General features: G+C 33.3%; 1 protein-coding gene across 1 annotated transcript in view; it reads right to left on the reverse strand.

Moving 5' to 3' along the window:
• The window catches only part of LOC142347891 (uncharacterized), a 218330-nt gene that overhangs the window by 87048 nt on the left and 115371 nt on the right, over positions 1–15911 (reverse strand). Inside the window, exon 9 of the mRNA XM_075399081.1 lies at positions 11415–11742. Coding sequence (XP_075255196.1) covers positions 11415–11742 — 328 coding nt within the window. The remainder of the gene's footprint in view (positions 1–11414; positions 11743–15911) is intronic.

Below are 15911 nucleotides of genomic sequence, written 5' to 3' on the forward strand. Positions count from 1 at the left end.
GGGCACAACAAACCTCATGGTTGTGAGGACCTTTCAAAATACTTGGTTGAAAAAACATCCATGGATTTTTTCGCTTTGCCACTTTTTTTAATTTGTGAATTCGTTGCTTAGTCTCAGTAAAAACAGGCCAAATCCTCACGCAACTGAATTACAATTCAAACATCATAGCCAATTTATGTTTTAGCTAATGATTTAATGGCATTAATACTACGAGTTTTCGAAAAATTCAAAATTTTTGGATATTTGCCAATTTTGAGTTTCTTTTTTGTCATGGTGTCACAGTATCACCTTAATGACAAGTCTCATTGTTGTTGAAAAAAGGTATTGTTATTGAAAGAAGTAATTAATGACAAGTCTCATAATTGTTGTAATTAATGCGTGTCGTTGTTATTTTTGTCTCGGAGTCTCATTAATGGCAGGTCTCATCGTCCCTCTAATGCGTTAAAAACGATTTTGTTTGCTCATGCTACAATTATTTCCGTACAATATGTGAATAAGTGAAGTAAAAAAATTGGGATGAACAGGGTGTGAACATTTTGTGTGAACGCACATACTACCGAGCCTCTTTATTACATTTAGGAAACCTTTATCCACACAAATAGCGTTCAACAAAACAACCGTTTAACTAAGAGAGTGAATGGGAGGATGTAATTATCAGAATACACAAAGTCTACTTTTTGGAAAGCCACTTAAATTTTATTGCCAATTTTGAAGCATCAGTTGATAAAACAGCCAATTTTAGTGAAACAAGGAAAGGAAAATTTATGGAATACAATCGTCCCACGTGCTATAACAGCCAGGCAGGCGATTAACATGAAATTGGAGTCCATTTTTCATTCTACTTAAAAGACAAAAGTTTTCATTAAAATTCCAATTTGAATATCCTTTCTAAAACAATTGTTTCGAAGAGAAACGCTTATTTTGTATTAGCTAATCTGAACTGTGAGAATGTAAATTTATTTTTACACTCAATCTAAACCAGTACATATGCATTCTGTGTCATATGCATTCTTCGAACAAAAAAAGCTTCAAATCCAATCTCAATTATTCATTAATTAAACATTTACTATCCAATGAAACTGCTGACGTGAAAAGAAATTTGTGAGTGGGAAGAACAATCATTTCTGAAAGTCTTTGAATATTCCTGCAAGAAACAAACCTATTTTTCTCTTTACAATAAGATGCCAAAAAAGTTTCGCCTATTAATCAATTTTTCAATACAATTTCTTTTGAATTCAAATCCAATTACCTTGCTAAAAAAGAATCCAGGAATTCGTTATAATTGTTCAAACAACTGAGTAGACTTCCCAGAAATATAAATTCTGCACACAGCTAATTAAAACTAAGCTCCCTTCAATTTGAAGCTCAGAATGTTACGAGTCAGCGCCCTAACCCTAACCGCTACCTTTAATTAATATTGCGCTAATTTGTGGAAGTTATGGCAACAAAAGACATTGTATTATTAACTATTAGTTAATGGGATATATTCTGCCCCGTATTTTTTATGCCTAAAATTGCTATTTATGTTTTTGCACAGCACGTCAGTATATAAAAAGTAGCACCTACAGGGGGGGGGGGGGGTTGGGGCTGGGGTGTCCACTAAGCTGGGGGGGGGGGGGGCGGGGGGGGGGCTTTGTTGTTCCTACATGTACTAATAACATACGTTTTGTGGAATTGAAGAGGTATAAAGAACCAAATGGTCCAGTTCATTTGGTCGGGAGCGCGGCTCTTTATGAAAAAAATCAACAAAACGACGCGACAAAGTTTTATGCTAATTTACCTTTAAGCTAAGCGTGCACTTAAAAGCAATTTAAGTGGGCAATAATCAGGGCAAATTTTTATCACACAAGGTAATCTGACTTCTAATCCCGCTCAAAACAAACTGTTGAATTTGAAGGGGGAGATAATCCGCAATCAGACTTGATTATCTAAATGTATTTCTTTTATCTTCACTACCTGTCGACTACTCCTAGTTCGCTTATAACTCCCAGCTTGGTCCGATATAATGGGGGTAACCTCATCAAAGGGAGAGGGCGATAGAGACTTTTGTAATATCTTTTCCATGGCCACATGAAACGAACTGGAGTCCTCTCTAAGATAACTTTGACGCTCTATTCTGCCAGTTTATTAAACAACAAAGGTTTCAATTATAAAACAGTTGGTGTACTTAGTTGCTTTGTATTTTGTTCGAAATTGCTTCTTGCTCACAAGGTTTCTGCAATAAGCAAGTCGGATCTTTTTCTATATATAATTATTGCCCCCGATGTGAAATGCTAAACGGAAAAAATTAAACACAAAAGAAAAGCTGATAAGAGAAGCAGAAAAACAAAATTGGAAAAAATAATTAAAAAGAACTATAGAAAACTGCATCAGTATGTATGTATTTATTAAAAATAAAACAAGGAGACTTGGTAATTTGCATTGGCACAAGATGTTCCAACCTCTCTCAACTGCATGCTTAATATAAATTGTTTAATATTCTACAGAAAAGCACAGAAGCCGAACTCATGGAGTAAAACAAAGATTATTTAACGGTTTGGAATATATTTGATAACAGCGGGCGTGAGAAACAGTAAAACCCAATTCATCAACTTTTTAACACACGGAGAGGTGTATTTTGACGCACAAAAAGCCTATGAAATATCCTATAAAATACTATAAAACGAGCCAACAGATTTTAACAAAGAGAGTATATGGTGTTTAAAATAAACACCACAAATGTGGTGTTTTCGGAAAGTGATACGAAAAAAAAGGCTTTTTTGGGTGACAAAAGTAGAAAAAAAAATTAAAAAAGAGAGCGCACCAATACAATTCAAGTTCTTTGAATTGTATTACAAATTAGGAGCACTAAAATAGCAAGCTGAGAATATTAGGGCCGCTATTAAAAATATATTGTTTCCCCAATTACGTTCAAAATCCATGCATCAACTTTTGACGGCAGACTATAGAAGGACAACAAATGTGTTTGAAAGCAATCTTCTATAAAGTGAGCACACATTCTCTCTGTTTTTACACAAGTTTCCTCAAGACCATACAGAATATCGCATTCAAAACATAATAACAAAAGATGCCGAGTAAATTTTTAAAATAAGATTTGTCAATAAATAAGCTGTTTTTTTATCACTTTTTGTTGTTGCCTGATGAAAAAAAAAAACAAATATTAAAAATACATCTTTTGAAAGCTCAATTGGTAAAACATTCTTCAAAAACATGTTGAAAATGTTTACAGCAATTGGCTTTCGATATGATCAGGAAAAATAAAAAAAACAAAAGTTTGTCAAAAAAATTATTTCCTCTGGTTTTCCTGCGTCCAGCGATAAGATAACCACCAAGAAAATGAAGCAATGCGTTCCAAACAAAAAATAATTTAACAAAACATCACTAGTTTTAATGTCATTAATATATCATGTCAGATTAATTCTTGAATGATAACAAGAAGGCTCGGTAAAATTCCGACCCCGCTCATCTACATTTTTCATTTAAGTGCCTACCAAATGAGGAAGATTTTCAAAAAAAATTTGAGACCTTTCATTATCCAGGATATGTCATACAACTACTAAAAGAATAACAAAAACAGGCACAAAAAAATTCAAAATTGCACAAAAGCGGTGTCCCAGCCAATTAAACATTAGGTTGTTAACAAAGAACATTATCATTTTCTGATTGCATTTTTTTTTACTCAAATAGCAAGAAGAGCACCCATTTTTGTGATACTATGAAAAGAATACATAAACTTAGAAAAATGGGCGAATATGCAGAAATCATTAATATTTTACGAAAACTTATTGTACTAAGAACAAACACCATTTGAGGAAAACAAAACACCTAAAAGAACAAAACTTAGTTAACGGAAATAAAATTGGCAATCTCAGAAATCCATAGTCTTTTTTCAAAACACAGATGTTCAAAATTCGTGGCCAACATAAGCTTTCGACTAAACAAATAGACAGTTTTTTGCAACTTCGTCGACAGCCAATTGCGCCTGTTATTGATGAGACTAAAGCATACGACCATAAAAAAACATAAAACACAAGCAAAACTAAAACAAATTTACAAACAACTCTATGAAACCACTGTTGAAGCGATTAAATTTATAAAAAGGTGACCACGGGAAAATTAAATCTTAACTTGCTTGCGTCACCTTTGAACATCATAAAGTCTTTTTGTAAAACGACTCTCTCAAAAATGACAAAATGAAGCAGAAAAATTGAAAAATTTCCAAAACTCACAAAATTCTTCTGAAACAAATTGTCTAATCCTTGAAGACATCAGCCGAAAATTTTAATCAACAACAGAGAATTGTTTGATTAAATCTACGAGATCTCTTAATCATGACGCTAAATAATGAAAATGATACAAAAATGTAAAGTACGAAAAAAAGACGAAAATCAGCACAAAAAGGGAAAAGTTGAGGAACACTTTTACTTTTTTTGAGAAACTTGAAGGTCAATAAAACCATTAACTATAAGATGATATCAATTGTTAATTAAACTCACATATCTTTAGTTGGCCATTGAGACCTGTTATTACCCAATATTTGGCAAACGACAACAAAAATTAACAACAAATACAGGGCAAAAAAGACTATACCAAATTAAGCAAGAGAAGGTGTCGCAGCCCTTAAAACTTAAAGCTAGAAAAACAATAAATATATCCAATTGCGAATTTTTCGCCGCTTTTTTCAGTTAGGTTGTTAAGTAATTTGACAATTAACAAAAAAAAACAAAAAGAACAACAGAAATGGGCAATTATGCACAAAAATCACAAATTTTTGTTTGAAAACTCATAGTACCACAACCAATATCCCAATTTTTTTTCAGAAAAATCTGCCGTAAAGATTAGTTATTATTTTATATGAAAGAAAGTTTGACCTGTAATTACTGATAATATGCTAAAAGTTGACAGAAGTAAGATAAAAAATCTTGAAGATGCCATTTGGATCTTTGATCAGTGAGAGTTACCTTAGGTTTTCTGAAAACACTATATATCCACATTTGCCCTCTTTTTCGTAAATTAGGCTATCCTTAATGAAGCCGAGAGTTCAAATTGTTGTCAGTAATCAACATTAAAAAAACAATAAACGCAAAAAATTTTTGAAAGTCAGTACCAAAATAACAATTAAAAAATTCTGATTGTAGGAAGCCATGATGATATCAATCCGATCCCTGATTTTGGCTTACGTCCAAAAAACACCTAAGTGCTTCAAATGTTTGCGAATTAGGTCACTTGATAAGTGAACTTTCAAAAATCAAAAAAAATTGTATCAAGTTAAATGTGCAAAAAAAGTTAAATTTATAATTCAAGAAGACTTTTATAGGGCTCAGATTTCAGCTAGCTCTCTGCTGGAGTTTATCAAGATTGTCTCTGCAGTTTGTAGATCTCCAACTTCGGAAAAACAAGGAAAGTGGACCAAAAAGCATATTTTGAGCAATTATGGATAAAAAATGTTATCAAAACATTTAGCCAAAAAAATCTCCAATCAAACAATTAAGCAACACTCTCCTATCTCTAACGGTAACAAAAACACTCTACCGTTACAACTTTTAATCTATTTTAAATCATAGTGAGCCAAATTGTCGCAAAAATTAGGAAAACATATAAAAGATGTCGAATATTCACAAAACCTTAACCCTCGATAACTCACTGTAAAAAAATGAAACTCGAAAAACCTTTTTAAATCCATATTCTAGGTTGCACGTGCTTTCTAATGATACCACTCACAAGGCCGAACGATGAATATATCGATCGGCCAAAACTGATTGAACAAAGAAAACCCATTGAAATAATGAAACTTGATCTGATAAAACACCTGCGTTTGCTGTTGATAACACAAACTGTGACTCGATTGCAGTACTGTCAATTCAATTTTGATTGACCAACCACGAGGAGCGGTAGTGAGCGTATGCTCATAATGTTCCGACCCGCTCAATATTGTTGTTAACATAAATGTCCACCAAATGAGGAGAATACAGAAAACTTTTTTAAAAAATAAAATATTCTTCAAAAAAAGTTGTTGTATCTATTTAGAAACCATAAGTAATTACCCGGAACTATCATGTACGTTCACTGGCCTTCATTAGCAAAAATTTTTACTTGTCAATAATTGGGCTTTGATTTGAAATAATTCTGGTCTGCATGTAACATTCTGCAGAAAACAAAATACAGTGCTCCGATACAATCTGAATAAATTTTGAATTACAAAACTCCCCAACTATACCGAAAATGGTCTTGCTGTTGCTGCTGATTCTCTACAAAAAAGACAAAAAATCAAATAAACCGAAATAGCTAATTTGGCCATAAAGCCATAATATCAAAAAAAAAATTGATGAATTTTGGATACTTATCGAGTTAAATAACCGAAAACCATTTTGTATCAGCTGAAAGCATAAGATAGTTTTTAAAAGCTCTCTATATTCCAAACTAGATATTTGATTAATCACACTCAGTTCTACAAAAAGAACATCAAAAGCTGGCAAGACTCAAGAACTCATTAAAAATTTACAAAAATAATTTGTCGGAGGCATACAAAACGGTGAGCTTTACACAAAAATGAAAACATATATTCATTTAACCACATTTGAACATAAATAGGATCTCTTAACGGTAAAAACTTTCAATTGAAACAGACTTTCATGTAAATGCGATTAATGATTTGCAAAAAAATTACTTTAAAAATGAGACCCAAAATACCAAATCAATTATCATTGCAAAAACCAGTGATGAGACCATAACTGGCCCCTCTATCATTGCGTTGCTGTTAAAAAACGCAATTGTTCGAAAAAATTATGTGATAAATTTTCTGTCAAGCGAATATCTTAATATGTCAAAAAATATGCATTTTATATATATATATATATATATATATATATATATATATATATATATACATATATATATACATCGGTTTGAATTAGCGAAAGACCGCGGAAATGTTATTTCCAGAAAATTTTCTTCGGCACCGGAGCTTCAATTAGCCCGTATCTGAATTAACGACAGTTGACTCCGTAGTTTCCATGTCTGCACTACCGGTCACACTAGAAAAAGCTGGCCAAAAAGATATATTTGATGCCAATTTATTATGAAAAAAAAATTTAAAAAAGCTGAAGTTTCAAAAATTTAGCTGAACACTTAGCCAAAACAGTTGGTTGAAACAATTCCTCAAGTATCTTTGTATCTTTGAACGTTAAGTCAATGAGAATATCATTAAAAATTTCGACAAAATTTGGTCAAAATTTAAGCAAAAATTAAAATGTGAAAAAAAAACAACAGAAGTGAGACTAATATTCACAAATTTTTTAGCCTCCGTAACTCCTCGGAAGAAGCAAAATTCAAAAAAAATTAAGCTGAAAATCAACGCTTGGCAAAATTTCTAATGAGACCACTCGCAACCCTGTACGATTTATCGATCGACGAAAATTTACTGACAAAAAAAGGGATCTTTTCAACAATTGCCCCCCCCCCCCTTTTCTTGGATAGAATTTAAGCGAGCAATTTTTTAAGCAATCAGAGGCGACGAATAACTGTCCACGTACGCATATACTAAGTTAAACTGACTAGAATAAAATACGCCATGCTATTGCAATTAGCCGATTTGGAATACAGAGCGAAACGAATTTCCGACTGGCGGGTACTTAGTAGAGAATTTCCGACTGGCGGGTTCCCCTTGGTACCTAATAGAGAATCGCCACCCCTTCTATGCTATACTTTACCATAATATTACTTGGCCTACAGTTTAGATAGCCAAATATTAGTTGAAGCGCAATTGCGGACCGCTGTTCACAGCCATGCCTCTCACGCACTGTGGGATGTAATCAGGAAATCGCCGGTCGGTTATCGCGGCGAAGCAGCTTCATCGCCGCGATAACCGACCCGCGATTTCCGGATTACATCCCACAGTGCGTGAGAGGCATGGCTGTGAACAGCGGTCCGCATTTGCGCTTTAACTAATATTCGGCTATCTAAACTGTAGGCCAAGTAATATTATGGTAAAGTATAGCATAGAAGGGGTGGCGATTCTCTACTAGGTACCAAGGGGGGGGGGGGGCAATTGGAAAAAGATCCCAAAAAAGAAACCAGTTGAGCATAAAGTACCTCACCCACTAAAGTGGGTCGCGGAACAAATATTGAATAATGAAATCACGAGTTTAAAGGAAAAGTGAAAAACATTTTTCTTAGTTTGTGGGAACGTTCGTCATTAAACGTAAGTACAAAAACGATTAAAACCAGCACTATCAGAACAACTAACTTGATAATCCATTTGAGCATAAAAACGGAAATAAATCAACAAAATGGTAAGAAGAACCTGTAAATTGGCCAAAAATTGAAATGGAATTTAAGTCCACGAACAAAATTCGGATAAATCAGCGGTAAAACTTTAGCTGAAATAAACCTCTGATTAGTTTCATTTTGGGTTTCAAATTGTCTTTGAGGATTTTGTACAAAAAAAATTTTATGTGCCTAATGGCTCACCGCAAAGTTAACCCAAAGTGAGACAGCTTTAAACAAACGATGGCCCGTTTGCTGGCAAAAAGTTCAAATATTTTGGATTCTTGATGGTCAACCCATTGTCCTCTTTGAATAAAAGAATTACCTCTCATTTAACTACATTACGCTAAGAACAATCAGAGCATAGACAATGAATGAAAACCAGTTGCGATTAATTAAGTTGCTTAAATCGGCAGAAAATGCTCCCAGCTGACTTCAATAACTCCACAAAAACAGCAAAATTCAAAAACCCTACAATTTAAAAAAGACTTTCGAATAATAACATTCACAACATTCTACGAACATAGCTGGCAGATTGCCGGAAAATAGCCACGATAGACGCGTGTGGCTTTCCATGAGTTGAAACAGCTAAAGAAATAAGATAAAAAGATCGACCAACAGACCTTTAATAGACTTTTTGGGTTAGATTCGGACTGTCAATATTTGGACACATACGGTCTATAATGAAAAAACCCAAAAAGAGCTTTTTCAAAATTGATATTAGAAATCAGAAACTCAAGACCAATACTCAAAAATTAGGGCATATAAGTTTGGCGCTACTTAGATGCGCACTATTGATCTTTAACAAGTAAATGTTCATAAAATTTACAGTTCCACAAGTGAGTTCAGAAGTCATTTTTTGAGTGAGGTAAGTCACGCAATTGACCTAAATGCAGAAATGACGTCACACAGAAACTTTAACTGCAAAGCAATAGAAGTCACTGAAAAAGTCAATTCCAAGAAGTCAGGTCGTGAGAATCATCGATGAAGACGACGAATTAAAAACAGAGCCGGAAGAATTCCGGAAGCGAATCGAAGCTTTAAAACTTCACAAATAAAGCGTAATAGCAACTGAAGTCATTAGCTATTGTATAAAACCATTACTTCATTACCTTCCAGGGTCCGATCTAAAAATAGTTGGAACTTATACCAGTGTGACAAAGAAAAACAAAAAGCTTCTAAATTTTGTATTATTGAAACTGTTTGGTAGCGTTAAAAATGTCCAAAAAAATTAAGATGATCAAATTACTGATCAGCTCAAAAAGCCAACAAATAATTCATGATTCTGGTCTCAAAAAGATCACGAAAGCATAAAGCAGATAATAATCTTCAGAAATTAAACAAAAACTTTCAAAACGAAAAGAATACTCAAATTTAAGACTCAGAAAACCACTACGATTAGTTTTCTAATCACTGAAATTTAAAAAATATAACATAAATCTTTCTGAGTGTATCGTGATGGACCAAATGATTTCATACTAATTCAAAAATTAAATTAATCATAGAAGAGACAAAAACAAAAAAATAATATTCGAAGGCAAAAAATTGTTTGAGAAATCAATGCTAAGGCCCCAAGAAAACAAACACTGTCAGTCGCAACACCGGAAAAAGCTCCCCAGCAAACTCTCACTACTGCCCTATAAGAAATGAAATCAATAGCAAACCACAGAAATGACAAAAATGCAAGAAAAAGCTTAAATCATTATTTTTTTTAAACTGAAATAATTAATTTTTTAATCATTAACTGAAAAAAGCAAGATAACGAATATAAATATAGGCGCCAGGAGAATGCTGGATTGATACAGTCTAGGACGTGAAAAATATGGCATAAGGTAAGAAACACCGAAACAAAAAGACTACTTCTTGATTTTGAAAATTAAAAATCAGATTTAAAAAATCAAGAAAAACGAATACATTTCATTATTGAGCGTTAGAGACAGAGAAAAGACAAAAAACCATCAGAGACAAAATCCCATCCTCTTGAACAGATAAAAAAAATAAAAACAGAACGCAAAAATAAGAATTACTGAAAAATATTGCAAAAAAGATTGTCAAAAAATTTTTAAGACTGCATTTATGCAAAAAAAGTTACCCTAATTCAAAAACTTAACACCAAAAAAATAAACTCGCACTGAAACAAAAACAAAATCCCTAATGCTGCACAAAGAGACTATTACTAGTAATTAAAACCAGGAGGCAAAAAAAACTAAGAAAAATTGCGGAAAAACTACCAAAATCGGATTAGCATGTGTACAATTTCATAAAACAAAATTACTTCGCGGTAGAAAGAGGCGTTGAGCATATGAATTATCAAAGGCAAGTTTCTATATAAACTGAATTGTCAAAAAATAAGACTGAAAGATCCAAAAAATTAAGAAATTATTAGAAAAAAGTCAAAAATTAACTTAAAAAATCAAGAAATTTGTGCCCGTTTTGAAGTTGAAACGCATTTTCAGGCTCTACAAAACATTGTGGCATCAATTTCCGAGGGTTACATTTGAATATAGCATCGAATAAAAATTATTTCTACAAAGAACCAAATTACACGCAACAAACTGGGCCACTTAGACGGAAAAAAACGGCTATCTATGTGCCATTCTGTCAACAAATACTTTTCAAAGTCGAAAAGTCAATCATTAAACGCAGCGCATGACATTCTCCCGCTCAGAAAAGAGAAGTTCACACGGCAATTTTACTCACTTTCGCTTTCAGGTCAAAACGGCGTCTGAACAAATAGTACTTCCGGTTAAAAAAAAAATTGAGAAAACCAATACTCCTCTTCGAGTCGTAAAAAAACCACGATGTCCCAAATAATAGTCACTATCGCTTCGCGGCTATCAATAATTATATATAGTCGGTCTCAGGACGGACTGAAAAAGTACAATGTCCAATTAAGCATATAGTAGCCTCCCAGCTACCAAAATGATGGTCAGAAAAAAACAACCCCTTCCGTCCATACACAGATACACGAACAAACAAACACAAACGCCGATACTCACCCAGGCATGCTTGCATATATTCAAACACATATTTTTCTCGCAGGAAAAGGCGGATACATTTTCATAGAGCAAGCAGTTCAAAGGCAAATCCGACTTCCAAAGCGTTCTGACCAGAAATCAGTAGCTAACAGTCAGGTTAGATTAACTGACCTTCAAAGACATGAGGAATGGGAAGAGCCTCTCGCTCATAACTCCCTCTGAGTATCCAGATTGATTGAAAGACGTCGTCGTCAAAGGGAATCCGCCCAATCCACCTGGTTGGAATCCTGCCGAATTAGGGAGACTACCCGGGGCATTAATTCCACCACTGTTCAGATAGTCCTCTCTGTAGGCCGAATCACAGCCATACATGAACACATTCTGACGCCTACTATGACCATGCATGTCGACGTATAGTACTATTTCACACCTTTGAGCAAATCGTTCCATCATGTTTTTGGTGGCCCAAATTGTGGGGAAGTACTCTTTCTTCGGTTTCCTTGGAAAGATTAAAAATATTTAGACAAACCCGTGAACAAAATTTTGGTTTACAATACTTGTGTGAACAAACGAATTAGTGCTAATAATAGCCAATAAATACGTTCGAATTCAAGTTAGAAAATTATCGAGTTTACATACTGATATCCATTCAGGGAGGGGATTTGAGGGCATGAGCAATTCCGATATTTTTCTCATGTCTTCTCGTGATGAGCAAATTGTCTTGTTAATCACTTTCAAGAACCACACATGCATCTATGTAGTCCTTCAAGAAAGCATATGCGAGGCCAAATATATCAGTTTGGTTGCAATATTTTGACCAGTTAAAAAGTTTCTTAAAAAAGAAAATACGAAATTGTGCAAATTTGTTTATCGATCTTCCATATACATTCCTTTTCTCTTTATTGTTTTCCACTAGCTAAAGATGCATCGATTAATAAAAAGGGACTGCATCGACTTTAAAATAAGGAAACTTTCAAAGACCAAAGTAAGAGGAAGTTCCTACTTTTCAGAAAATTTTAATCAGTTAAAAAAATTACATTAAATTAAACTTTTCTGAACAAAGCAAACTAAAACATCGTTACCGTTTCACCACGTATAATCTGTAATTGACGAAAATTTGGAACAAAACTGAAAGTTTTTGCATGCTATTAAGTATTTCTACCTTATTTGTCCCGACAATTATACATGACGTACTGAGGTAAGGGTGATATCAGGAGAGTAGAATATCGTTATTTGAACATTTTTTTCGAGCTTTGTATTTATCAGGAATTATTGAGGTTTACTATTTGGTGAACATTCGGCTGATTTTCAAAATTTTTGTTCACTTTTCGTTCAAATGTTATGACCCAAAACTCACTGTCTATTTTTTTCAAAAAACTAAATAACGAAGTCAATTAAAATTAATTCGTGCCTTACTCGAAAAAACATGGCGCGAGCTCTTAATGGTAAAAAGTAGACAAAAAAGAACGACAAAGGCAAAGTTAGAAAATACGTTTATATTCTTTGAAAACAAATAATTCAAATAGTGAAAAAAATTAGATATCAAACATACCTTAAAATAAGTTTATGTTTACTCATACCTTCGTGTAAGATATTGACACCAGTCGCTATCCAAAACTTGTCGCAGGTCTACAAAAACGAATACAAAAATCGAATACAAACGAAAAACAAAAAAAAAATTTGCGAGAAAACGGGTCGATGCCGTTAAAACCAAAACATTTTCCGTAAAAAATAAAAAACCAAGAATTACACTTTTTCTTTACCCAAAAACGTGTTATATGACCTCTTAATAGTGGAAAAACGTACAGGTAGACAAAGCAAATAGAACAAAAAGGACAAAGTTAAACAATACATTTGCATTTTTTTGAAAACAATTAATTTCAAAGTCATATAAATACTAGCTATCAACAAAAGCCCAAAGAAGTTCAGTCAATTCTCCAAGTTCAGTCATTTCTCCAAAGAAAACCATTGAGATCCGTTATTAGTAGGAATATGTCATATATCTGCAAAAACAAACGACAAGTCAAGACAAAAATTAAAAAAATAAATTAAATTTTTGCGAAAAACCGGTGTCGAAGCCGTTAAAACAAAATGCATTGCAAAAAAAATTGGATAAGTTCGATTGTGCCTTACTCAACACCAATAATATGATATGAAACTTGTAATAGAGGAGACAAAGTAATAACTAGACAAAGATAAAATTTAGAACATCAAAGTCAAAAGTTAAAAAATCCCACTATATTTTTGCGAAGCACTTGATTTCAAAGTCATGAAAAAGTTTAGCTATCAAGTGAAACCAGCAAACTGGTCAATTTGTTCATCCATAGGTAACCGCTAAGACCCGTAATTATACAGAACTTTTGATACAACCACAAAACGAACGACAAATAAAAAAAAATCCATTAAATTCGGTAGACGATGTCGAAGTCGTTGAAACGACCATCTATCACAAAAAGTGTGCCTTATTTGTAAACGCCAATAATGTGAGATTTGACCTGCGACAAGGAATGTGAAAAGACAAGAAAAAGAACCTTAAAGATAGAAAAATGTCCAAAAAACGATTTTTTTAAAAAAAGTCTGAGTATCATAGCCAAAAAACCGTAGCTTGAAACGTAAAAAATAAACCTAATTTTAATCAATCAGAAAGACGACGTAACCTGTAATTGAGAAAAAGTGAGAAAGCTCAATGATCCATTTTTTTGAAAACAAATGTTTTTAAAAGTCAAAACGACCGTAAGCTTTCGATTAAAAAGCTATATAGCTTTTCTTGAAACTCCCTCGGAAGCCGATTGGACTCACTGATAGGCCTTGATTTGAATTGTTCTGTTCTGTACTGAACATTAAATATAGCAAAAAGTGCGAAAATATTTTTAAAAGTGGATCGGAAGAATAATATTGGATTGAAGTTTTAAAGATGATCAAAGGCTGCTAACCTAATTCACAGGACTGTCTCTGCAGTAAATCTTGCTGACTTTATTTGATAACTGAGTTTCTGTTCAAAAACTGGAGTAAATTCAGCAATTTTAGACTGATCATCTCAATATGTGTAATGAGCACTGACCAGAAAAAAAGATGATACAAACATTTATTCTAAACCGAAGAAATCTTCGGCTTCTAATATCTTTACAGAGTGATCTGGAATAGCCAACTTTTGGAAATTTATATCAATCATCATTCAATTTTTGTGAATTTTTGGCCAATTTCATTGCTGGTTTCATAGTTTTTACCCTATCGATCTGACTGACAGTCAATTTTAACGTTTATTTGACACTCAATTGAGTGTCGGGAAGTTAAAAGCAGCTTCGGCAGTATCTTTAAAAAACTGTATGGCTCCTAACACTTTTACACTTTTTTGAGATGGAAAAATTGTAAAAAGTGAGAATTTCTGATGATACAAATTGTTCAAATATCCTATTCGACCCGCGGTTGTCTAATTCGAAAAAAAGCGTCCCGTTTACTACTGGATTAAATAAAAACTATTACATTTGAACATATCTTTAGACAGGATATTATAATAAAGTTTGAAAATTTCTAGCTTTTATACATAGTTCAGAGATGGTTTTGATAATATAGTTAACTTAGGAGCCATTTAAGCTGAAACATTCTGTTCTTTAACAACTTTGCTTGCATGTCGTGTCGATATTACAACCTTCCTGCGTAATCGCTATTTTCAGTTACTTATTTTGAAACGCCAATAATGTGAGATTTGACCTGCGACAAGGAATATGAAAAGACAAGAAAAAGAACCTTAAAGATAGAAAAATGACCAAAAAACGATTTTTTAAAAAAAAGTCTGAGTATCATAGCCAAAAAAACCGTAGCTTGAAACGTAAAATATAAACCTAATTTTAATCAATCAGAAAGACGACGTAACCTGTATTTGAGAAAAAGTGACAAAGCTCAATGATCCATTTTTTTGAAAACAATTGTTTTTAAAAGTCAAAACGACCGTAAGCTTTCGATTAAAAAGCTATATAGCTTTTCTTGAAACTCCCCCGGAAGCCAATTGGACTCACTGATAGGCCTTGACTTGAATTGTTCTGTTCTGTATTGAACATTAAATACAGCAAAAAATGCGAAAATATTTTTAAAAGTGGATCGGAAGAATAATATTGGATTGAAGTTTTAAAGATGATCAAAGGCTGCTAACCTAATTCACAGGACTGTCTCTGCAGTAAATCTTGCTGACTTTATTTGATAATTGAGTCTTTGTTCAAAAACTGGAGTAAATTCAGCGATTTTAGACTGATCATCAAATATGTGTAAAGAGCACTGACCAGAAAAAAAACATGATACAAACGTTTATTCTAAACCGAAGAAATCTTCAGCTGCTAATATCTTTACAGAGTGATCTGGAATAGCCAACTTTTGGAAATTTATATCAATCATCATTCAATTTTTATGAATTTTTGGCCATTTTCATTGCTGGTTTCATAGTTTTTACCCTATCGATCTGACTGACAGTCAATTGTAACGTTTATTTGACACTCAATTGAGTGTCGGAAAGTTAAAAGCTGCTTCGGCAGTATCTTTAAAAAACTGTATGGCTCCTAACACTTTTTTGAGATGGAAAAATTGTAAGTGAGAATTTCTGATGATGAAAATTGTTCAAATATCCTATTCGACCCGCGGTTGTCTAATTCGAAAAAAGCGTCCCGTTTACTACTG

Source organism: Convolutriloba macropyga, chromosome 1, assembly GCF_964194025.1.
Source record: "Convolutriloba macropyga chromosome 1, txConMacr16.3, whole genome shotgun sequence".
In the NCBI taxonomy this organism is placed as follows: domain Eukaryota; kingdom Metazoa; phylum Xenacoelomorpha; order Acoela; family Convolutidae; genus Convolutriloba; species Convolutriloba macropyga.